The sequence below is a fragment of the Lates calcarifer genome, linkage group LG15, assembly GCF_001640805.2.
Source record: "Lates calcarifer isolate ASB-BC8 linkage group LG15, TLL_Latcal_v3, whole genome shotgun sequence".
Taxonomy (NCBI): domain Eukaryota; kingdom Metazoa; phylum Chordata; class Actinopteri; family Centropomidae; genus Lates; species Lates calcarifer.
Window position 1 is genome coordinate 28,386,047 of NC_066847.1, and position 26,752 is coordinate 28,412,798.

Consider the following 26,752-nt stretch of genomic DNA (forward strand, 5'->3'; position numbering starts at 1 on the left):
GCAAGATGAAGAGCTATGTATTTACACCTGCAGTGAGAGGTCTGTATGCTCTTCACTGGGCTTTAGAAACTCCTAGAACTTGAGATGTAATAACAGTGACTGGCTCTATATTGCTTAGCTGAATGCTGGATTTCTCAATAATACTTTTTTTTTTTTTTGAGGTTTTTGTGCACATAGTCAGCAGAGTTAGTTTTTTTTTTTTAAAAAAACTTCATTGGCTTGAAAACTTTTTTTTTTTTTTTTTTTTTTTGGCTGAAAACAGATGGCTGAAAACAGATGACTTACTGTTGTGTTTTCAAGTTTCTCCTGAGAGTTTGTCAGCAGCCACATCACCTGCCAGTCATTGGAGAAAAAGCTGGCTCATAATCTAGACAGCCAACAGTGAGGCTCATTAGAGTCACTCTGCATGTTGAATGTGTTTTATGGATCTGTGACAAGGACTGCTGCAAACATATATAAATCAGTCCACATTCACTGAGCACTTTATTAGAAACACCAGTACACCTGTTTAGTCATGTTCACATGAAATATCAGAATGGGGAACAAATGTGATCTATGGCTGATTTATCTGAAACTGCTGATCTTCTGGGATTTTCATGCACAACCATCTCTAGAATTTACTCAGAAAGGTGGCTGGTTTGTTGACTCCTGATTTCTGCTGAGGCACAAAGACGCTAGGGTCAGAATTTGGCATCAAAAGCATGAAACTATTGACCCAACCTGCCATGTGTCAACAGTCCAGGCTGCTGGTAGTGGTGTAATGGTGTGGGCAATGTTTTCTTGGCACACTTTAGGCCCCTTAATATTAATCAATCATGACCTAGAGTTGATATGCACTGGTCTGTTTGCTTGCCAGAATGCTCAAGGGATAAATTTTACCCAAAGACAGAGTGACTTGGTTCTTTTTTTCCACGACTGTCTGTATTTTTCAATATCTAGCAGGACTTCTGAAATCTTGCTCTTTTTTTATTAATCATTGTTTGAAAGTCACAGTCTATCTGAGTCTTGTTGCTGACCCTGTGCATCCTTTTATGGCCACAATTTACCATCTCCTAATGGCTACTTCCAGCATGATAATGCACCCTGTTACAAAGCAAAAGTCATCTTAAAATGGTTTCATGAACATGAGACTGAGTTCAGTGTACTTCAGTGGCCTCCCCAGTCACCAGATCTGAATCTAATAGAACACCTTTGGGATATGATAGAAAGACAGATTGTCAGCATGAATCTGCAGCTGACAAATAAGCAGAAATGATGTGATACAATCATGTCAACATGGACCACAATCTCAAAGGAATGTTTCCAACATCTTGTGGAATCAATGCCGCAAAAAACTGAGGATGTTTGGAGAACTGTCTAGTATTAGTATGTGGTTCCTAATAAAGTGCTGTGAGTGTATGTGGAACTTTATCCTCACCCATAGTATCGCAGTTTCACAAAATCATGGCAATGTATTCTAATTTCTAATCTGAATCTTTTTAAAGAAAATGAAACTCATCATTCTTTATTACAGACAGTAAAAATGTTACCTTTTTTAACTTTTTTTTTTTTTTTAATTTACAATTATTTTACAGCACCATTTCCATCACCCATCACCTATTGCTCCCTTTTCTAAGGCCAGCAGTGCTACCACACACCACTAGAATACCAATAAAATACAAATTACAGAGAGGAAAAACATCCTGACACAGCTGAACTTCCGCCACAGTCCATAATATAAAATAGACTGCATGTTCACCATGTTTGGCCATAAAAAGGTTATGTGCTGATGAGTAACTTATTAATGAGCTGACTCCATGTGTGCTCGTATTAAAGGTGCATTAAGGTTTAGTGTCCCAACACAATCTAACCATAATACATGTGTGGAGGGTTGACAGGACTGTTGATCAATGCTCATGAGTCAGTGATTAGTGGGCAAGGTGCTGACATTTCTGGCTAATCAGAACACACTTCTTTGTGGAAAAACAAAAGTCTTCCCCTGGAGATCAGATGACCAAGTTATATGATGTTATATGACACAGCAGGATTATTATTGTTCTGGGATTCATCATTATTTATCTTTTAGTGACATTATTGGATCTCTGCTTAGATAGTACAGCTTACTCATCAGTATAGTAAAGATAAGATTGTCATTTGTGTCCATTACCACTCAGTATTAAATAGCGATCAGTGTTGTTGATGATCTTTAGGTGCCAAAGGAAGTCCATTAAATAGGAAAAGACTGTGTAATGATCCTTTAATTGCTGTTCATGATTGTGATCAGCTGATTTTTATTGTCTACTCTTTGTATTGTTTTGTCTGTATTGGTGGATTACTCTATTCAGTAAGTTTCAAGTTCACAGTCTATATAATTTTTTTCATTAACTGTTTATGGGGAGCGGCAGGAAATTGGAACAGCATCCTACTGCAGGTAGCAAGAACTGCAATTAATGTAATATGACAAGCCCAGCATGCCAGATAATGAAGCTGTAAGGACAAGATGTTTTTGTTTGTTTGTTGGAGTTGTTTCTGCTTTCTGGATATCTACATGCCCTTACAGAGCACTACACTACTTTTCTATGACACAGTCAGTGAGAAACCCTGCCTCTGTTACACGCATTTCTTCTAGCCTGCACCAAATTCAGCTCTTACAAACTTACAGTACGGGCTATGTGATAAACTTGACGAAACAGAGACTGCAGTATATCCTTTGAAGTCACCTAGTTTCAGTGGCTGGGTCACTGACAGCGGCGTGACAGTGTGTACCCCTCAGTGTACTGTGCTTTTTAATTAGGCCGGGGCTCAATGTCTACATTACAGTCAATCAGAGACCGACTTGTTTCCTCCGTGTCCTCAATCTTCACTTAAGTTTAATAACAGCTGTCATGAGTCAGGCAATCAATCAGCACCTGGCAGAGCTTGATAAAACCCTTAGCATACCTAACCCATTTTTCATTAATTGTGATTGTCTGTGCTGCTCAGCCTGACAACTTGGACTAATCTGATTGGAAATGTTTTCAGTGTAATTTGAAGTCACTTTAAAGCTATAAACTGTCAATTTCACTGTAACAGCTTAAGCTTGAATGTCAGTGTGTTTCCCCCTGGAATTACTGAAATAGGCTTTTGAAATAAGCTTTTCATGTCGTACTTAATTTTTTTCCACTGTTTGTTAAGATGCTGCTAAACAGAAGAGAAGCAGGCAGGTGGGATGAGAAGCCAACTGTGATGCTGCGTGTTTCTTTTTCTGGTGTATCATCCTTCCCTACATTAGGAATAACTCTTCTTCCTCCAGCTGCAGGGCCATCAGTAGATACTGGTTATGCAAAACAACTTGTAAACAACACTAAGGGCCAATTATCCGGCAGTCTGACGCATAACACTGCAGAGAGAAGCAGGGGTCTGCTGAGAGCGTGCTGCCTTCACTTCGCTGGCTCTCTTCATAAATACCAGATTTATTCATGCGTTGAAATCCCAAGATAATGACAGTTTCTCAGGCCTATCTGTCACTGATTTAGTAGAAGGGTCCTTAAGCCACCAGAGAAGAAGACAGCAAGGTCAGGATCTGCTGCACATGCTGTGTTGAATATATCGCTCTGGATGCACGCCTTTACTAGCACTGAGAGATGCTGGTCTCATTCAAAATATATTTTCAACTTCTCATAATGTAGACATTACCACAGTCTGAGGGTTACCAGATAATAGCCTGTTACCTCATACCATGACAACTCCAAGATGTCCCTGTGAAAACTCAAGTGCCAGGATGGCCTTATAATTCTGATGAAATTATTGGAGACTACTGATGTGATCTGCCACCTTAAAGTCTCAGATTATTATGCCCAGAACAATTACCATCACCACCTCTGTCTTCTGCATGTTCTAGGTTAAATAGTTAGTGGACACACTAAAAATGGTCTGGCGGATCTGTTCAGTGGAGAAAGTCAGCGCCCTGGAAGAGGGGAAAGATCAGCATCTAGAGGGGAAGAGGTATGCAGGGTGTGGGCCTCAATCTCCTCATTTTTCCTCCTCTTCTTTGGTGTGAAGAGGATGTGTAGCCTAGCATCTGGGACAACAACAAGGACTGTGGTGGGACTGAGGCACGGGAAGCATTCCTCTGAAAAAACACCCATCGCTATGTGGCCCCGGACCAAACCTCCCACCCGAGGGCGAAAAATCCTTCTGCTGCTGCATTCATGGTGGATCTGAAGCACCCACAAGCCTGGAGAAAAAAGGCACTCTCTGTCTCTGAAACCCCATCTGGCATTCAGGGCGCTAGTCCTCCAGAGATTTTTCTGGACGAGATAAGGGCTACAGCAGAACCACTCCCTTCTTATAACCCAAGCCATGTTCATGACCTTTGAACTTCACTTTGAGTACTGTTTTTAAATGGGGCCAGATGTGATCCAAAGGAGAGAAGCTGTGCTGCTGTGATGCAGTGATGTGAACCAAAAAACACTTCAAACCACATAGAAGAAATGAGGTATTAACCACCTTCAACTTGATCTTTGTTTGGTGTAAGTGTTGCAAGCTCCCATTATATAAACAACAGTGTCAGACCTGCAGTATTTATCCAAACAACTGTGAGGATAGCCTTGTAGCGCTACCAAATATAATGAAAGCCCTGGCTTGTCATCACCAACAGCTCTTCACATCGATTTGTTTACTGACAAAGAGTAGATATTTTCTCTTCCTATTTTTTTTACACCTCTTTCTATATCACCCTTGTTTTGTTGACAGGGGTGGATCAAACACTTGGAAGTTTTCTCACATCAATTTAAGTGTGTGTGTCATTTGAAAGTGATCAGCTTTTTGTGGATTACTACAATATTAATCAAATATTCAGGCTACTTCTCACTCTGCTGCTGTTTGTTAAGGTAAAATAAGTTTTAAGCTATTTGAGGGCTGAAACTTTTTTTTATTTGTTAATAAGTCAATCAATTCTTGATCTCAGTGTCACAAAATAGTGAAACTACAATTTTCCAGAGCCTAAGCTGACATCTTCAGTTTGTTTGCTACATTTGACCAGATAGTAAAAATATTAAAAATTATTTTATTTACAATTATATAAAACAGAAAAAACTGGAACCTGCTACATTGCTTAACATAATTGTTATTTTTTCGGTGACTGTGTGATCAAGCAATTGATTTTAAGAATTTTGCTTTAAACACATGCCATATTTTTACACATTTTTGGCACTTCACTGTTACCTCTGGTTTAAGTTCAGTGCCATAAGTTATTGTGGCTTGAGGTTAATTGTATTTCTCTACAAGCTCATTCATGAATCTTAATTTTGAATTTCTTGAATTCAGCCTGGTGTTTTAATACAGTGCTATATCTCGATCATGACAGACGTGCCTGTGGAGGATGAGGTTTTCATTGGCAGCCAGTATGAATGGCTGTCTCAATGAGGACAGTGGGACAGCACAAGTAGAAGAATAGCGCTCAACATCAGTTGATGCCATCAGTGTAGCGCTCAGGGACGTTTTCTCACCCATTGAGACATGAGAGGTCAAAACACATTTATACATACACACACTTGAACATGGCAGTGGACATGACTAATGCCCTGAGGTTGTAAGCCAGCTGGTTGCTTGTGTTAGCGGCTTCAACTGAGACATTACACTTTGATTTCCTCTGCGTGACTGCTGGCACAAAAAATGTATCACCCCAAGGGTCCCAACACAACCTGAAACATTCTGCTCTGTCAAGCACCCAAGAAGTCAAAACCTTTGAAATGTTACAGCAAATTGTCACGAAAACCAAGTTTGCAAACAATGTTTCTGTAAGTGCATTAATGGCCATTCTCATGCACCAGAAATATGGCAACAGTCATCCATCAAAAAAGATTTTATTCAGAATTTGTCGCTAAATATAACAGTATAGTCTGAATAAAACACAACAGTATTAAGCTTATATAGCTGTCACCAATGCTCTGACCAAGATGAAGAAGTTAGTTTGTGTTTTCACACAACAGGAACAACCAAGGTTTTCTACTGCACCAGAGACCATGTCAATAAAGCACTGATATGGGACAGTTTTATTCGCTGGTGGAAGAAGGATTGAGGTGGATTCTGAAACTCCAGGCTCACACTGCAACTGATATGAGTCTTCGGCAATCTTATTAACAGGTGCATCCAAAGTGCACAGAGGAAATATTGGTCCTATTTACACTTGTCTTTCCAAATGTCACATATCTGGAGAAAATAGATACAATTGAATACACTCCCACTTATTCTGAAGGAGTCAGAATGCTTTAACTGAAGTGCTTGTCTGATGGCTGCACAGCACAGCACTCCTCCCCTCAGCCATTCAGTGGGGCTGCTTTTGACATTATTTGTAACTTTCTGTAACTCACAATCTGACAAGTACCCCAACTTCATGCAGCGATGCCTGGGTGTGTGGAGTTGAGAAAGATGACAGGGTTTAAGCTTTTCTGCCAAGCACTCTTTTTTCATTCTTCATATGCTACTACTTCTGTCATATTTTGCACACACAATGCAACACCATGAATTCCTTCCAGGAAAGTTTTCCCAGTTATCTCCATTTAATGATTATTGTGTCTAAGCCCTCTCTGTGACAACAGACTTTTCACCCCATCTTAAGAATGTGGCAGTCCACAACAGCTATAAACACTTTTGTATTCAGACATGGTCAGATAACATTTCCTATGAATCTTATATGGGAATCTGTAGCTATATACAGTGTATGCACCTCTGTTAGCCAGATCATACATTTAATTGGTAGATGTTGACTACTAGATGCAAATTTCACTACGCTCAATTTAAGCTAGCAGGCTAACAGAAGAAGGACGCTTCCACAGTTTACTGTTGTAGGTACACTTTTAAAAGAAGAAAGGTTCATAGGTGGTTTGAAGAGACAGACCTTTTTAAACTCTGGCTAGAATCTGTTGCAACAAGAAGAATCTTTATTCATTATTAGCTGCATTTAAATATTTTTCAATATTTGCCCAAGATGCATGAAGCAGCTTAAAGTAAATGGTGGATAGAATAATTGAGATCAAATTGCTCAGGCACACACATGGCAGTGGGCCAACCACATGTGATCACATATGTGTGCAATGAAATATGAATGAAAATATGTCCATAGCTATGCTGAAGGATCTCTTGGTCATCTGTGCATGTAACGTGATAAACCTTCTTGACACAGATGATTTCCCAATGCCAAGAATTTTTAATTTGGACCCAAGATGAGCTACCAGATAGTCATAAAATGTGGCTCTTTCTCTGTTTGGCATCTGTCAGAGTGCTCCATTAGATACAAATCAAAGTGAGCAGCGAAGCAAAATCTGATGACAAGCAGTCAATCAAGACGCACTTGAGACGCAATCTACTGCCAGGTGTGAGCTGTAATCTATCTCAGCTGGATCCAGACACAGTTGGGATGTTTCTAGATAAAACATATGATGTCTAAACACGGCCACAGATACTTGCTCATCCCAGCTGCATTTCCACTTTAAGCTGTGTTTGTTGTGTTCCTCTGAGGGGAAAGGACTCCAGTTCATCTTGTCTGACATATGGGATGCAGTAGCTACGTTAGTGCTTGTATGTGGTTACCCATCATCCCCTCCCCTTGGACTCTTGTAGCCACAAACCCAGCTGCTAATACACACACATACACTCAGTGATTGTCCTGCCAGATGGTCGAGACCAGATGACGTGGTCTCCTGAACTCATGGCCACACTGAGGCACAATCTCTGACAACATGGCACATAAACACACAGAAGCAGAATGCACAGAGAGATGGTGTGTGCCTACATGAAATTAATCAGGGACTACAGAGCACAGATGCCTGTATAAACATGATCACATTTGACAGCTGATAAGAAAATGTGCATGCATTGATGTAGTTATTGCATGTTCGAGTGATCTTGAGATTAATTCAACCATCTGACAGAGAGAGGAAAAAAACCTGAAAGAAAGAGGAAGAGATCAGAGGCGAGAAAGCGAGGTGAGAGGGGACAGAAGGGGAGAATCTGAACAATGGTGTCAAACCAAAGAACACTGGTCCAGTTGATGGATGCTGCCCTTTAACAATCAGAGCTTTTGAGAGGGAATGAGAGGAGGTGCTTCATGTTGGCAGTGCCAGGGCCGGTACCAGCTAGTGTCAGCCTCCGCCACAGAGACAAATGACTGAGCCACTGCACTTTTATATGTGTACAACTGACAAATGTACAGGACCAAACTCACACACTCTCAGTGCTGTGTTGTATGCGCAGTCAGCAATGGTTACATATAATACGTACAGAGAGATGTGAACCAGCAAAACCTGCATGCAAAAAAAGCACAATTTTGGTATAGATGCTAGATTAGCAAATAGGGTCAATCAGTGAGGGTCTAGTGGAAGGCAAACACAGCAGGTAGAGAGTAGGACTGAACGATTTTGGGAAAATGTCTGATTGCGATTTTACTGACGGAAATTCCGATTGCAATTTGATTTGCAACATCATTTTTGAAAGTCAAGCTTTTGTCCAGGATTAACTATATACATGTAAAATGTGATGGAGCATTACCCCTAAGAGATCACTGAAATATCGCCTGCTCCATGTACTAATTCAAGGATGAGAATGAAAATATCCAAACTAAAATGCATTGAATCTGACAAAAATGGTATTCAACATACACATAATGAACCATAGAACAATTCTCACAAAACAAACAGCAGCACTACACTCGCCTGCCTTCTTTGGAGTAACTTTACATCATACTGCATCACACATGGTGGTGGTGATTTTTCAAATGCTGATACACTGAAGGGGAATGACAGGAGATTGACAGGTAGACAGCGAGCCAGTAGAGACAGACACAGCTGATAAAAACTCTGTGGGATTGGTCCCGGTATAAAATACAAATATGAATCTAACTTAAGGTTAGCTAGTTGATTATTTCTCTCTCTCTCCTTCTCGGCTAAACTGGTTATTTTGCAACTTCATAATATTGCAGCAGCAGCAATAACTTTGGTACCTCTCTTTCTGGCCTGCTGACACTTTCAACCAGTTTAAACTTGTCAAAACACCAGCAGTTTCTGCTTAAACTGCTTCCATTCTCACGTCTGGCATGCAGCTCTCAGCAGGTAGAATTCACCTGACACCACAACGGAGAGAATCAGCGTCAAACTACCTGCATCATACTGTCGCTCTGCCCTAAGCTTCCATTAAGTAACTCCACAGTTAGTTAGTTCTGTGATTTGGTCAATTTAAGACAAGATTTGGTTGTGAAGTTAAAAGCCTGTTGCTCTGTTGCTCCAGCAGTGCTCTGTGTGTGAACTGTGTGGCTGCTAAAATAGTGTAATGACTTGTCCACTGACATTATGTTTTTAAAAAATAATCACAATCTTTGTGGTTTGCAAATCGCTTTAGTTCAAATCGCGACTTCAGTTAAAATTCGATAAATTGCTCAGCGCTAGTGGGGAGGATATAAAGTAAGCAATATTTCTCTTTATGATTTTGACAGTTTACACAGTGATATTTATTCTCTAATATGCACTAGTCAATTTAAATGACAACAATTAGCAATTAAGAGTAACTCAGTGTTGACTATGTAATCAGGAACTATTTGTATTATTCACATCTGTTGTTTAAAGCTTTCATAATCAATATTCTTATATTAGCAATGGATCGAATGACTATGTGTAATGTGAAAGGTGTTACTTGTAGTGATGATCCCACCAAGAGTAGTATGTAAGTAGTAACTGTAGTTACAAGACTGAACTGAGAGAAGAGATGTAAGGTGGTTTGTGAGCTGTAACAGCAAGGCTTTATGCTGTAGATGAATATCAAGACATAATTAGTCCTTCTTGTCAACAAAAAAGCCCATCCAACTCTGTGATAGAGGGAACAATGATGAGTAAAAAAATATATCATTAGTGATAAAGTGTAATGCACCATAATAAACAGGGCTGTTATGATTAGTGTTATGATTTTTAAATAGTAAAAAAACTTGATTCCTTTACTTATTTTTTTAAATTTAAGACAAATGTTGAACATGAATCTTAAATGCTGTCAAAGCAAATATGACTTTATATGACTAAACAAGAGATATATGGGTTCTGTTTTAAGTTTTCAGTTTTAATGCTGGGGGGGGGGGGCTTGGCAACACTCATGATGGATGTGGAGAACACCATGTCCTGGGCTCTGTTTAAAGCAATTTAAAGCAAGTCTATGATTGAAAAGTGGCAATTGGAAAGCATCAAAGGCAATCAGAGGATAAATTAGAGCCTGGATTGGAGTGGAGACATATTAAATTGTGTCATCTGCATAAAAATGTTCATGTTGAAGTATTGATCAGGAGGAATAATGTATAATGTCACACCAACAATGACACACCAAGGACAGATCAGATCACAGTTACGTGTAAATAAACCATTTTTTGCAAAGACATGCTCCATATCAAGTTTTGAATGGTGATATTATGTTGCTGTTGTATTCCCAAGTGGACAAAAAAAGGTGAATGCAGGCTTAATTAAAGACTAGTTAGCTCTGAAAAGACAGTTAACACTTGACAAGCTGAACTGTATTTCTATTTGAGAAGCTGCTGGAGATTAGGGTGACAAATATGTTAAATGTCAAACATACTGCTCGCCCCTACTTTGATTACCTTTAAATCCATGTCTAAAACTCTCGCATTCTCTATGCCTTTGACTGAGCATTTTGATTTTAATTTTAATATTTAATGGTATATTTCAATTTTAGTGTATTTAATGTATTATATAAAGTGCTTAAATTTGCAGTTGTGCATAAAATGTGTTCTACAGATAACCTGGCCTTGCCTGAACAGCTGCCTCTTGTGAACAATCTGTAGCCTATAAGATTATTCCAAAGAATACTCATTTTGTTTTTATGTAGGTCATGATGAAAGACATAAGGGTATTTAGCTATACAACTAGTGGATCTATGAGGTTATTTCTTCACAGATGTAGGATATGTGTGTTATGAAGCAAGCTGTATGTGATGAACCAAAAATCCTTAATAGTTTTCTTGTTCTGCTCTTTCATCCACTGAAAAAATATAATGCTTGTTGTTTACAGCAAAGAGAAAAGCCAGCAGAATAAGGACAAAAAATACAATTACAGACAAAAGCAGAGGAAGCTCTACGGGCCAGATAAAGGGCATGTCAGTAAATAGACCCAGCTGTGTACATCACACATAATGCTGCATTAACTCCATCATCCAGCTCTCCATCCTCAGAAACTAAGGCAGATATTAAATATTCACAAGACTTCACAGGGGAAAATCACATTTTCAGAGTATGTTCTGATTCTGTTTTCATTACTAGTTGATCTGTGTTTTCAGAGGCTTCTCTACAGAGTTAGTAATGAGCCAACAGAGAGGTTGGTGAGGCTTAGATCCTCCCCCTGCTCCCTCTCAGCCAGTAGTAAAGAAGAGCACTCTGAGTAACCCTGCCAGGCTTGGACCAAATCACTGCAATCTGAGGCAGCCTGTTCCACCCTTAAGATTTCAAGAGTGGCCAGGAGGTCCCAAATGCAATTAGATGGGAGGCATGTAGTGTATGAAGTAAGTGATAACTGGCTCACACCAGTATCATTCAATTTCCTTGATAGAGGCTCAAGTGTGACCTTGAGAGGGGATGATTCCACAGTGAAAACTGATCTTCAGTTTTCACTGTGGAATCGTCTCGCATTTTGTTATGGTCACTTTGTCACTGATGATAAAGCTATGATTTGGGAAGAAAATGCAGTTATCTTTGTTGTGTTGTAAGGGGGTTGTTCTTCACATCGCGATGTGAAATTCTAGTTCTAGTCCTCCATTCTTCAACTATCTGGGGAAAGTCTTCTCTTTCTTCCAACAATAGCCATTCAATGTATTTGCATTCTGTAACTGTCTCTCTATATAATACCTTTCATTGTTACTGGTGGAGATCGCCTTTCCTGTACAAGATTCAAATTGGGTTTCACAGGAAACAATACAAGTATTAGTGCACTAGATGAGGAAGCGAGAAGCTGATACATGTGTGGATTTAACGTACTGCAGAAGACAATGTCTGATCACAAGTTCAGTATTGTTGTATCATTTGTGACTGTCTTCTTTTATTCTTCATTATTAAAACAGTGGAATCTTTGGGTGAACTGTAAACACATACACCACCTTCACCTTTCTCTGCTGCATTAGTCATTAAAGGCATGTCAGACTCCAGCAAACTAATGCTGATGTGTCATTTTCTCTGGTGTGCCAATTTTAACACACTTGCCATTACCACCAATTGTCAAATTACCCAGGAGCTGCCTGGTGTAGTTTTCTTGTGAAGAAACAAAAGTTATGTTTACTGACTAAAGTGCACTGTGTGTATCCTTGAATTCTAACCAATGTGTCAAAAGCATTTCTTTGCTCATAAAACACTGCCAAGCTGGTTTTTCAAGTATTTCAAATACAGCATTGTGTACATCCTTGTTTACAAGCTTGTAATTTTCCTAATAGAAAAACAGCCCCATTGCGCTATTAGAGGTCAAAAACTCCACAGGGAAATTTCAAGGAACTTTAAATAATCTAGCTTTATGAATTTATTATTAATATATACATTTTTTCAGTTTTTTGTTAAGGTACTACAACTGTGTCTTCATCTTGTGGCACTGTCCCACATGGACTAGGTTTATGTGTGGTTTACAGTTGAGTTAAATCTAAAATATGTTACATTTAAATGAGCTGAGAATTTTTATATATTAGTTTAATAACACCAATATGGAGTATACAGTAGGTTGTATAACAATATTAGTTTTCCTGAAGAATTGCTTTTATAACTGGGCTTTTTTCAAGATATAATAAAAAATATTTTTAAGTTTTATGAATCCAGTAAGGGAACAAAGGGAATTTGTGTCTGTATGTTTTTGTTGTGCATCTACTGCCCCCCCCCCCCTTTTTTTTTTTTTTTTTGCTGTTCACTCTTGTGTCTGAATAATCCCATCCCAGTCATATTTTGTCCTTCATTCATTAAATCCTGGAGGGTGCTCCAAGCCACTGTTATAGCTAGAGAATATTACTGCATCAACTTTCCCAGCATTCTTATCATGCAGACTTTCCGAGACAAAGTCTTCAGCAGAAACGCAGGATTAGATCTTCACAGACAATGCATAGTTTATTTTTGGTTTGTTTTTTTTTCCCAGATAGTGTGATGTAAAGCTAAAAAAGATGCCTTCAGGGCCCACTCAGAAGTGATCTGTTGCTGACTGAATGTACTTGACTTTCTGTCTGGTTTCTGGCTCTCCTCTCTCTTTCCTGTGGTGAAACAATACTGATACTGGGAGGATTTAATTTGCTTTAAAGGCTTTAGTGTGCTTAGATGTATTCTTAAAGAATACATACATAGGAATAAACAGAAATACATTTTACATTGCTACTACGTGGTCTTAGCTCCTCTAATACTCAGCTGTCAAGCTTTTAAAACTATTTTCTTTACAACCAAGTCTTTTGTATGAGAACAGATTGACCTACAATGTAAGAGCTCAGGTAACCTGTATTGATTCATCTCATTAAAGTCTTCTTCATGAATGTGGTTGGAGACTGAAGCACAAAAACAAACTAATTACAAAGAAAAGCTAATCTTTTCAAGCCAGTTGCTTGGACCAAAACTCTCTGGTGCCCTTGTTTTTACTTCGAACCTAACAGCCTTACAGCTAATAGATGGTAAGTCTCTGTCCTTATAAGTTTGAACTTATTTATGGAAATTTTGTGAAGGCTTCCCATTCCACTCCACTGAACTCCACGACTCATATCAAAGGGCATTAACAGAAGGCAGAAATCATGATGGCACAAATCTTATTGTAGAGATAAATGGAGAAAAGGTTAAATGTGTGCCTTTCTGAATTACTGGGTTTTGGGTAAAAAAATATAAAGTATGCATTAGAAAGGACACCAGGAATAATATCATTGTGATTGTTTGTATTCTGATCCTTGGTAGCTAGTTCGTAGGATTACATGCTGCATCAGTGCTGTCTTTGGGCATTTGGTGTGAAGCCAGCATTAACAATTTTACTCCGAAACACAGTCAAGAAACTTTTTTGCTGTCTTGAGTAGTTCTGAAAGAGAATTATTAATCCCCACTGTCTGACAAGAAACACTTAATCAGTACACTGTAGATAAAAATCAAGCATTGACAGGGAGTGGTCTTTAAAGGGCCAGAAAAAAGCAAATTGCTACCCGCACATCTTATATGAGAGCACTGTCTAAGCCTATCATCTTCTATGGTCAGATGTGCTGACAGTAATGGGCATACAAAACCATCCATATGCCCCCTCCAGCTACCTACAATGTTTGATCAGGCAACCACTGCTAAGTCCATCTCATTTTTCTCTGGATCTCCTGGGTTTCTATCCACAAGTGCTGTTCACTTCTCCTCAGTTCACCCTGTGATGAAGAAGAAACAGTGACCCAGACAGAGTCAGGACGGAACAGGCAGACAGACAGACAGATAGAGGGGGTCTGTTTTGCTGAGTGGGGGCCTGCTGCAGGCTGGGCCAGGTAATGGAGCCGTAATGGGCTTTTAACAGCCGCACAGCTGATGGTGGTGTTTGCCCTTTAGTGGAAAAGCACTGCAAACAGGAAGTGCTGCATGGAGACATCCCCAGACACTGGACAGGCCGGGATGAGTCATGACGCCTGCTGATGACAACCACACCAAAACAAGCTCCAATAAAGCACCGCTAACCTGCCCGTCATAAACCACTCACACCGTGTCAATTTGGTGGAAATTCCTTTTATTTTCTTTTGCCTGCACCCTGAATCAACCTAATGGTGCTAAATTAGTTCAGCCTTGGTGCACAGGTGAGAGGAAGGATTCAAATGTAGTTTAACAGCAATGTTCCCTCAGTCTGAGTTAGAAATTGAGAAGAAAATTCAATTTTTACACACTATCTAAGAACAGCCCTGACTGAGTGAAGAACCAGTTAAACATTAAACATCAATCTGCACATCAATACCAACATATTTTGAGGCAGCTTTTTGATCAGTAGCTACCAGATAACACACACTATGACAGAGCTTTGATTTCCACTTATCCCTCTACCAAACCTTAATTAGTACAAACTGCTCTTTAACTACAGCTTCTAAGCTTTTACTCACCTGTCTTAATTTGCCAGATTAACCAATCTAAATTCCAAGCTCATTATCTCTCTTCATGGTGTGGGTACAGCTCAATAGTGTTCACTTTGAAGCAAATTTCTTAGAAAGCCTCAATAACTGCACTAAGATCACATCTTAGGCTGTTGCTTACCTCCCACTGTAAAGAGATCACCACTTACATCTGCATCCTAATTCATTTGTGTTTTCATCATGAGCTGGCAGAACAATCTATACAAGGAAGCTGAGGCTAAACTAGAGACCAGCATAGGAAAATAACAGCAGTTCATCATGGGTAAATTTAAAGGTCAAGCAAAAAAAACAACAAAAAAAAAAAAACCCTGGTTACTCATAGAGTAACCCACAGTATGCTACATAATTTCATGTCTGGATACTACAAGTGATGAAACTGTGTTGTGTGGGTGGCTGCTTTGAAATATCACTTGTGTCAGCGGTGGATCCGTTAAGTCTGCTCCATGCTGATCAATGACAAGTGTTTAACACAAGGGACATTAATTAGCTGAAGGAGAAACAAAGTATTGAGTGGCTAACAGATCGATCTCATAAGGTCTCTGTGAGGTATAACTTTGCTGATGATAATAAAAAATCAGGTGAAAACAGTAAGAAAGAGTGATGGTTCTTTAGTACTGTATGTTTCCCGCTGCACATGCTGCCATGACATGACATCAATACAGACACACAAATTCAATTATGAGTACATGTATGTACATACGTATAGAAAAACAGTACAGTAAGGCTGATAAATTGGTTTCGTGTTATATGAAGTCAATATTGACCTTTCTTTGAAAATCAGTTGGTTAGTGCCTATCACTCTCTAATGCAGTTTGAATGATTTTGTATTTGTTGTGTAATCAATCAATACTGCTCTGACTGCGTACCAAAAGACCTGGACCAATGGAAAAGATGCAATTAGATTAGATTCCTCCATATCTATAGTTATGGCTGAACAAACTAGGGAAAATATCAAATGGCATTTTTCTGACTATTATCCAATTGATATTCTGATTATTTACTCACTTACACTGATTATTCTTCCATAAATTAAACTCCAGGCCTGTATTGGCAGTTTACATACTGTGTTTGTAATTAGCACAATCACAAATGCATCTTGTTTATACAGAATAATAATGTGAAAAAATGATGCAGTGGCATGTTGCAAAATGTCCAGTTTTTTTTTTTTTACTGCAACTTCTAATTAGTAATAGCTTGTTTTTCTAGACTTGATTTGACTACTTTAGCTAACATTTAGTAAGACTTTAGCATTAAACATGACATTAACTATTCACATACTTTCAAATATGAGATTAAAAAGTGGTGTTATATGTATTTATAACACCCACATAAATGTTCAGCTATTATGTATGTATGAAAAACCTGTCCATTCCTTTTCTATTCATACCACAAAATATCTCCTTTAGTCAGTCTCTTTGGCTAAGTTAAATAGTAGAGTTACCAGCATGTAGAGGCAGCCAAGAGTTCCATTTTGTAATTTAGCTGGCTCATAAAATTAGCATTAATTAGCTGCTGACAAAATCAAAATCAACAGTTGCTGAAGTGAGTTATAATCAAATTAAAACTGCAGCTCTTGCAATGTTAAAGCTAATCTCCCCTGAAATGCAATTTTAGCATGAAAATGATTTAGCACCTAGCAGAAGTAGTAGTCGTTGATTATAATGGTTGTAGCTGTAGTAGTGGTGCTGATAATGGTAGCGACAGAACAGACAGAAAATTGAATTGTTAGTTGTTTCACATGGGGGACTGTGAATCTTTCATATTTTTTTTATCATTTCTGGGGGTTCTCTGAAGACACTGTATCTGCCTGTTAGGGTTCAGTGGCTATTATACCCTATGAAGAAGAGAGGTCATGGCAATGCTCTGGATGTTTTAACCCTCAAAATGGCTGTTGAAAGATTATTACTGGCAAATAATATTGGATATGAGCAGAGTTGAAGAACACTGAGTTGAACACTCAGAGAAGCTAATACAAGCAAACTATTATCTCTTGTCCTACTGTAGTCAGTTCACATGGCCAAATCCTTTCCCTCTGCTGTATTTCACCTCAGCTCACCCTGAAAACAATTGAGACTGACACAGAGGCGAGAAAACAGGCTGCACTTGTCTTCCATCTCCTATCTCTCTAACATTCGGTGCTCCTCTTAGACAAATGTGGTCGGTGTCTTGAGGGCTTTCTTCTCCTGTAGAATGAACAACTAACTTTCCCTCTCCCAAACTTCTGCCTGCTGATTACTTTTGTTGGCCAGGTATGAGAGCTATGAGAAGCCGACACACTATAAGTCTGCAGATGATGTTTGGCTCTGGGTGTTTGGCCACAGCACATATTGTATGCGAGAGGGGGAAAAAAAATCATTTCCTTCACCCTGGGAAGCCCCTGAGGCTGCATCTTCACCCAGCTCCTATCATCAAAGTTGACAAGAGCCAACGGAAGCTTCAGAGACACTAATGGTTTAATTCACGGGAGGAAAAAAAAAAGACATTGGGGATGGTTGTTTCAAGGGAAAAGTCTTGTAAACCTGGAATTTAATATCAGTCTTGACTGAGCTTGTCTTCTGTATTATTTTATGTAGCTTGGTCTATTATGTATGCAGTTTGCTTAAGTTACAGTATACAGTGTGTCTGAGCAGAAAGTCCAATTTAATTTGCCGTTGATTAGAATTAAATCAGAGTTGTCCCCTCATTAAAAAAAAAAAAAAGAATTCAGCATATTTGCACTAGCAATGGCAATTTTCTTTTGGCCTCAGGGATAATCCCCCTCATCCTATTTTGTAAAAGAACCTAGCACTGAAATCAGCCAGCTTAGTGCCAACCTACAGATGACCTCTGTTGTGCATCAGACTCTGCCCTCATCTGCTGAGCTGCAGTATTACAAAGGAACTTTTTAGCCTTTAAAACCAAACACATCACAATGAATGTGACTGAGTGAAAACTTCTCTAAGGTTTAAACCGTGAGAAATGAAACTTTGGGGTGGAATGGAGCACTGAGATTTTCTCATTATATGGAATAGTTGGCTTCCACAAACCACTAAGTTTCATTCATCATTAGTAAGTGCTAACTTTGCACCAGCCAGACTGCTCAGTCCAAACAAATGTCACGCAGCAGGATTAGCAGACTCTGTGAAGCAGCAGCTTTTCATTGTTGCCAACAAAACAGATATTGAGTCAAAGGAAGCTACCGTGTCAATGTGGGTTTAAGGCTGCCGCTCAAGGTTCCACTGATTTCTTGGTAAAACATTTCTCTGCTTTCCATTGTGCTTTATGACTAAGGCCTTGGCAAGAGCCGCTTGAGAAACTACCAAAAAACTTTATACTTTTATTGCATTATATTCACTCTGCACTAGCTCACATTTGCTGATTAGTAAGTGGACCCTTAAGTCCTAGAGGCTACTAAGGCTTTTACACAAGCAATTCTAATACAGGAGTCACTGAGAAATCATCAGTGACATTTGGCAGTGGAAGAGATGCTACTGACAGTGGTTGAGTTTCTGAAGTGGAAGCCATTCTCCGGTCTGCTCACGAGTGGTGGATTTGCCTGGTTATGCTTGACACTAACCCTCTTTGACACATTACTTAAACAGCTAAAAGTATAAAAACATGTATGTAAGCGTAAAAAAAAATGTCAATATGCATGTAAATTCAAATTCAAGGCATGTTTCGACCTCTTACCAAAGACTTCATCTTGTGATTCAGGCTCTGCTTCTGCTGCTGCTGCGGCTGCTGCTGTCTGCGCTGCTTTGGGTTCAGGTGACGAAGCCTTAAACAGGAGCACAAAAACAGATTAAAGAGGTGAGGCGCTGAGGTACCATGGCAACAGAGCAAAGACAGAGACCAACGCAGAGAGAAGGACAGAATGAGAGAGACACCCATTTAGGCTCTGGGGCTTTATAATTACAGCAGAATTATATTCAGACCTATTAATTTACTATTCCAAAGAAGGTTCTACGAATTTTGAATCATGTACTGCACATACTGATGCCAGCACTAAACTGTAGTTTTATCAATTGCCTTCATCAGGGTTTTAGACAGAATTCTTTCTGTAACACAAGATTCAGACTATGTTTGTGATTTCTTTGGTTTAGACAAGGACATTAACTGCAAATGCATCCATATACATTAATTTAGGCTGGACATTCAAAATGATCATTTTTTTAGTGAAGTTTTTCTTCCTTTCATGTACTGATCATTTATGGAAGGTTTTACATACCCAAAATAAACAGACACGTCTCAAACTGTTACAGTACTCAACAGTATGACAGTTGGTGAAAAGATATACTGACTTAACTGACATTTTCTTTTGCTTTTGTTTAATTCTTTATTATTCTTTATTAAGCTTATCCGTATGTGAAAAATATCTGCAAGGAGCCCAGAGAAAGATGTGCCGTTGCAGACAAATCTGTGATGTTAATGAAAGCCGGCTTAAGCAAGATTATGTTTTCTATTTATCAGAAATTGGCATGTTTCATATGCCTCAAAGGATAGCACTGTGTCAGAATGAGGCAAAATATAATCAACTAGAATGGCATTCAGTGCATAGTATACCTCTGCCAAGGCCAACCAATCCTGCATGTCTGCCTAGCTCTTATAATAGAAAGATAAAAGGAAAAAGGAAGCAGTCTGATAACATAAATGATTTATTTCACAATGTTAAGGAAAGTGATGAAAAAAATTCCTGGATCTGCCCCTTTAACCGGATCCACCAATAGTCTACAAATAATTCATACTTAGCACTGCCATCTTGAGCCCGAGGTGAAAAGGCTACTCTAGGAATGTGCAGAGAATAGAAAAAGTTATTGAAATGTTAATATCAGATGGGACAAGAGCTCTGAATCTTTCTTTCAGAGGCTGATTAAATAAAATAAACTGATTATCAAATTAAAATGTTTTGCATCATGACCACATCTGTTTAAAATCCCATTAGTTGATAGTAAAAAACAACATCAGTAAGCACCAGTAACCATTAGTAATCATCAGTAAGTTTTTGGTGATGGATTTTGCCTGTGAAGTGAAACATTTTAACAGTTTCTCTAGCTGTTGTCGCTACAGTCAACAGCAAGAAAACGGGGAACCTGGGAGTGTGACATGAAACATGACAAAACAGAAATGAACGAAAGTTCATAGTTGTTTGTTGTGTCACATTTGCAGTTCTGACAATTGAAAATGGCATATGTCAGTCTTACCAAGCTTTTCAGATATATAAAAGAATTTAATCTATAACTCTGTTGCAACTCCATGCCAGAAGTGGTGTGATTCTGGCTATTAGAGTACATAAAGTCATAACTTCAATGTTACGCATTTGAAATTGTTATAGCCACCTATAGTGGCACTTATGATTCACTGGTCAGACAAATTGATTTTGCAATGCTACGTGGCTCTAAAACTAATAGCCCGTGTCATGTTTATTCCCTTTTGAACCATTCATCACAAGTAAAGTTGGATTTTGTTACTTGTTTCTATTTAGTGGCTCCATGTGTATTAAATATCTGCATTTTCCAGTCCTCAAATTTATAAAAATCCTCTTATTCATTCCCTCCTCCTCCCTGATGACAGTATAGACTTATGTCCCCCAGTTTCTGCTTCCAAGTGGGTTTGTCAGCATGGGGAATCAAAACAGGCATTCCGTAATGGTGGGCACGTTGCTCATCATTAAATGAGCACTCAGAAAAGTGCAAATGTGACAAAGTCCTGTCAGCTGAGGGGCGATGGACAAGTGTGGTGAGCAAGCACTTACAAATGCAAATCATGTAGAGGACAGCAAGTGCCATGCTCTTGAAAATTCTTTTGTTCTCTCAGTTATGTAAATGGATTATGTAAATAGCTTTGATATGAAGAGATAACGGATTCAATACTTGATTCAGATTTAAATATATACAGATAGTTTTCACTGGTTCATGGCGGGTGGGTCTCCACTAAACCTGCACCGATCAATATTAAGCAACATTTAAATCAAAATCTGATGACATTTAAGATTAGATTTGTGGCGGTAGAGAGAGGGCCAAGGAGGGGCTGAGAGAATCAATGCGCTGCATGGAGCTCTAGAATTAAATAAAATTTTACCCATTTGAAATAGAAAAAAAAAGAAAGTCAGTATGTGGCAGGCTGCCAAAAATAAATCAGTGTATACACAGCATTTAGTCATTAATTAAATTCTGTGTTATAGAGAAATACTTATATAGATATGAAACACAAATACTGTAAGTTTGATAAATATGGGCCCTGGGTATTTATCAGATTTGTAAAAACTACGCTCAGGAGCTCAACACCAAACTTAAGTTCACAGAGTGTGAGCAATATAAGACATTTATAAAGCAAGTTACAAAGAGGAGGAAAACTTTACAGCGGCGCTCAGGTAACAAGCGGATTAATCACATGGATTAATCACAGAGCAGGAATCAGAGTCGAGGATTTACCCTACATCTGCTATTTAAAATGTACTTTTTTAAATAGGTTCACTTTACTTGGAAATTAAAATGTTAAATGACAAGCATGTACATTTATAATGCAGGAATAAAATAAAATTGGGTGAAATGACAACAAAAATAAAAGACTATTGTAATTACATGTTATTGTGGAGAGACAATAACACAGAAGAAGCTGTATACGGATATTTGTGCACTGATAAAGCTTACATTATTATGTCTGACACATTAACATTTTTTTTTCATCATTAAAGCACTCAGCATTCAACCTTTGTTGCATTTTGTCCACGCACTCCCCAATGCATAGGCACAGCTCTGTCTTATCTCTCTTTTCAGCCTTGCACTTTCTGTTAGTGTAGAAAATTAGCATTAAAACAGATCCACATTCCAGGAGCTGAGCTGCCAGTGATTTGGCTGAACTGATATCTTTGGATGCTGAGGTGACCCATAGGACCAGATATGTATGTAACAGAGCTTTTGGGGCTTTTTGAAATTTAAAAACTGAACTATCTGTACCTTGACATAAGTCAAACAGTTAAAATATGTACCACATTTTGGGACACATAGTAAACAAAACTAAGAATAAATAACATTTTGGACCCATGTACTGTATATTATGCACCTTTCAAAATAACATGGCCTTCTTGGCCTTCTTTATTAGCAAATGGGGTGATAGGAGAAAATGGAGGAGAAAAAAAATAATATTTCTGCAATTTTTGTTAAGTGCACCAGAGCAGCAGCTTGATGCCATCCTTGGGCAGCAGCTGTCAGTGTGACTTCACACCTACTCGCCACTGGTGGCTTATTAAATACAGCTATTGTTGAGCACAGCTTCCATAGAAGTTGGTGCTGGAGATGGTGTAATATCACCTGACCCTGAAGAATGTAAAGGAGATCAGGAAAGCAGCTCCATTAGGGTCACACTTGCCAATTATTCCTGTGTCTGAGAGGCTCCTGCTATTTTCTGCCCTAACCTGATGTGTTTTAGATGTCCTAATAATGCCATGTTTCTCTGAATCATTGAACAAAATCACAAAATGTACATAGAGTCCCCCAACATTTGATAACCTCCCTTAGATTAAATTCATCTATTAAATTATTAAAGAGCTTGGAGAGTGTGTAGCTTTACTAAACACAAGAGTGAAGTTTAAGTAATAGAATGTGTTTGTTCACGCTCATATAAGCTGTCGTTAGCGAGTCCTGCTAAATAGGTTAAGTACCTACAGTAGCAACCAAGCCAGGGAAGGAGCACACCAGTGCCTACCTGGTCAAGTCATGTTACCCAACACATTAGTCCTCATCTTAGAAGCTCTTTTGCTTGCAGCATTAGAAGTGAAAATCTACTGTTTTGAAATGTGAAAACAGGGCTATAATAGAAAGAAATAACAGTCTTATCTTATAATACAACATTTATGTCCACATTTGGGACACGCAGCATTAGCCACACAAAAAACTTGCGCAGGTGCTGGATCAAAAATCTAACTAAAAGACAAAAATCAGGCAAAAGATCCACATATTGTATTTGTAGTTCCCAGCGATTTTAAATGATTCAACGTTTCAAACTTGTAGAGATCTTCATCAGGCACTGTCAAATCCCCAACACAAATCAGAACAAGCAATATATAGACACAAACACATTGCTCACTCAGGTGGTTGTGACCTGCATGATTGAGAGTCAATCCACTCTCAGGCTAAACCAATCAGGGTGGAGCTAGACAACACTACCTGATACTCCCACTCGGGGGACTGAGCATGCCAAAGTGAGTAGAGCCAAAACTACTTGAAACAACAGGTTAGACCTAATGGTAATCATAAATCACATAAATCATCATGAAAACTACTAGACAGAAAAATATGTAGAAAAATATGAAAAAAATAATACACTGGAAACTGGATATAATTTATATTGACACTTGCAACAAAAAAGACAAATTCAGAATCTTTCAAAACAGTAAATGTTGCATAATTTAAATTGCTGGGAGCTACTTGTACATGCAGTACTAGCCTCAGGCTTTGACAAAATTCTCTTTTGAAAATGAGTCACCTGTAAACATTTAAAAGTCAGCCGCAGGCATAATTTTCAGCCAACTCACGGATGTAATGTTAGCTTGATTAGCTAACTAGCTTCAGCCAACAAAGTCTACTAGTGACAGCTGTCATTTCAGTTGGAAACGAGAAGCCTGCCTTTGTGTACCTCTCTCTGATATCAAGAACTCCATTTTTAAAAAAAAATTCAAATAGTACATCTGCCCGCTTTATGATTGTTGCTGTGTGAGGATGGAAAGCTTAACAAGTGTTTCAGTGGTTTCAAATTGTATTGCTTAAAAGACATTAAGGCTAATGTTTGTGAGCATGATTGGTTGTTTGATAGGTGTCTCAGCCTGGCACACTCAGCCAAGGTGGTTACCACTTTAGCCCCACTCAACCGTCTGATCCCTATTCAGTACTAGGGCACTGGATGGGGTTCAATGTGCCTAAGTACCCCTTACATTCAAGTAGAGAGAGGGGAAGAAGAGTGCAGTGATTTCAACACCTTTCAGGGCTTGGCTCATTTGATACTTTCAAAGAAATCCAAGTTCCTCTTCCTGTCTAGCTCAGTGATAGCTGTGCCCTTCAGTGTTTCACCCTGTCCGCACTTCAGAGATGGAAGACAAATGGAGCATGCACATTTCATCTCACCTTTTCACTAAGCCATAAAAAGCACTGGACACAGAGGAGTCTTTGTAGCCCTACCTTCAAAAGGCCATGTTTATACTGTAATAATGTTCATCAAATGTCAAGAGGACAATGAAATATCTACAATATTCATCTGTTATTTAGTACTGTAGGAAAGTAATTCAGTCTATTTAATGAGGGCCTTGGGACAGAAAGATAACATTGAGAGATTGAGCTGTGCTTTTGTCTTAGTCTTTCTAAAGTTGATATTTTGTGCCTGCAACGTCATTGAGAATTGACATCATGATATTAAGAAGTTGGCGTTTTTCCTGCTGTAGGAAGGACTGTTGACTTTCCCTTTCCTTTCCTGCTGCAGGAAACACCTTGTAATATGTGATACCTCAAATAAAAGACAAAAAAGATTATAAAATGACACATTCAGAATGAGGAAAAAGCAGACTTCTTATGTCTTCACCTGAAGAAAATGCAAATGATCCAACAACCAACAGAATACCAGTTTCAACTTGATTGTGCGTAGGTATTCTGGCACCCTAACAGTGTCAATCAAATCAGTAAAAACTTGGGTTAGGATGGGAAGAGCGTAGTTATGATTCAGATGTGACTGTCTCTCCGGATAGATCTCACACAGAGAACGAGAGAGACCGGAACAAGCCTGCTGGGCTGGCCCCAATACATATACTGCTTTAATTGGGTACAATGGTAGAGCTGATAGTTTCTGAGGGCTGGTGGGCTGCAAGCTGAGCCTCAAGCTCCCTCATCTGGAGACTTCATTTCCAAATGTTTCAGTAGTAAGACTGTATCATACCCACATTAACAAATTAAAGAAGAACTGGCAAGGCAACATCTTATTGTGAAGTTATACAACTACACTCTCTCCAGCATGTATGGTTTTGAGACGTATTTAACATTTACAGCATTCAATATTTTTGGTTTTCTGATAATACTAGTGCTTGAGTCCACAGGTGATTCCCAACTTCAGAAGAACAAGAAATCAAAGTTTTGTTTGATTAAGCGAAATAGGAAACAAGATAAATGTGACCTTAGAGGCTGGTGGTCCATTATTTTAAAAAATCTATACCTTAGCTCCAATTGTTTTGAGAGAGCAAGGTGAACACAAAGCAGCTGATTTTATTTTACTTAAATTTAAAGAGTTTCAGGGATTGTGTTTCATGCCTTCCCAAATCCAAAAAATAAAAGAGTAAAAATGTAAGAAATGAATTTAGCAGGATGCTTATCTGTTTTAACATAAGCTGCAATCATTAGCATGTCTATAACAAACTTACTACATAAGCAAGCATTACTTCCATGGCTAAAAAGCACATCTTTAACTAACTAGGTTACATTAATATGTGGAGTAATAGGCTATGTTTAGTATTTTCTCACTGTGTCCAGGCTGCTAACTGAATAGAGGCTAATGTTAGCAGCTCTGTCCTGCTTTACATCTTATCTTATTGACCCTACCCGTTTCAGTAAGAGCTACTTATTATTACTATTTTGTCCTTTAACTTTCTGCCTGCATTGTAAGGTTTGGTGAAATGATCAGGACTATGACATTTGACTTGTACTTACACACATTAAAAAACAAAACCAGAGATGAAACAGTTGCCAATAGTTGAGGTAAATTTTCAGCTTTACACCACCAGTTATTCATTAATGACTTATAGTATGTCATGCATCATTCATAGTTACAAGCTGAAACAAGTGTTGCAAGGTTTTTTTTTTTTTTTTTTTTTTTTTTTTTTTTGTGCAACCACCTTTATGTAATATACCTTATCTGATTTTCTTTTGTTAGTCATTTCCTGGATTTCACAAAAAGAATTGCATACTATCAAATTTCTCTTCTATTAGTGATTTCCTACATTTCCCAAAATGACTTGCAACACTACCTGAGAATGTGAACTGTGCTGTACGTAGAAAGAGCACTGGGGATAGTTTCAGTAATAGCAATCGTGTCAAATTGTTTTTCAAGTCAAGTTGAGAATAGTGACAGTTAATGTATGTCCTTTATTGAAAATGCAGTAGGTCTTTGGCTGCACTACATTATGGTCTTTTTATGTTATTGTCAGTGGAGAAATTGGTACCTCTGTCTTTGAGCAATAGATTTATCTCTGATTGTTCAGCTCAAGTAGAGAATGGGTAGTTTAGATGAAAGAGTATGCATTATGACTCTTGGGCCTCGATACCACATCCTGATGTTAACTGCTGATGTCTGAGATAGCCAAAAAATCAATTCCTTTCACTGTAGCTTGGCAGGAAATAGCTCAAGATGAAGTGTCACTATAGTCTCTGGTGGGCCTGTAACCTCTACAAAAAACATATACCATCAGAAATGCAGGGTGTGTTGCAACTGGATGGTTTTTAAACAGTGAATCTATTATTTATAAATGTTCTCCTTTTATTATCACCCAAGTGAGTTAGATCATAACAAATGCAATATAAAATGACTGAATTTGTAGAATCAGACAAGGTTACTGAGAAACTGTCTATCTTTGGTTTATTTATTGAAGAATTTGTAGGCTTTACACTCAGTGATGGGTAAATCTGCCAAGATCTGAGCACAC

At 38.5% G+C, this 26,752-nt stretch overlaps 1 protein-coding gene across 1 annotated transcript in view; it reads right to left on the reverse strand.

Annotated features, from left to right (window-relative positions):
* Positions 1-26,752, reverse strand: part of mbpb (myelin basic protein b) — a 46,072-nt gene that overhangs the window by 2,492 nt on the left and 16,828 nt on the right. The window contains exon 3 of the mRNA XM_018683570.2: positions 18,766-18,853. Within this exon, the coding sequence (XP_018539086.1) occupies positions 18,766-18,853 (88 nt within the window). The remainder of the gene's footprint in view (positions 1-18,765; positions 18,854-26,752) is intronic.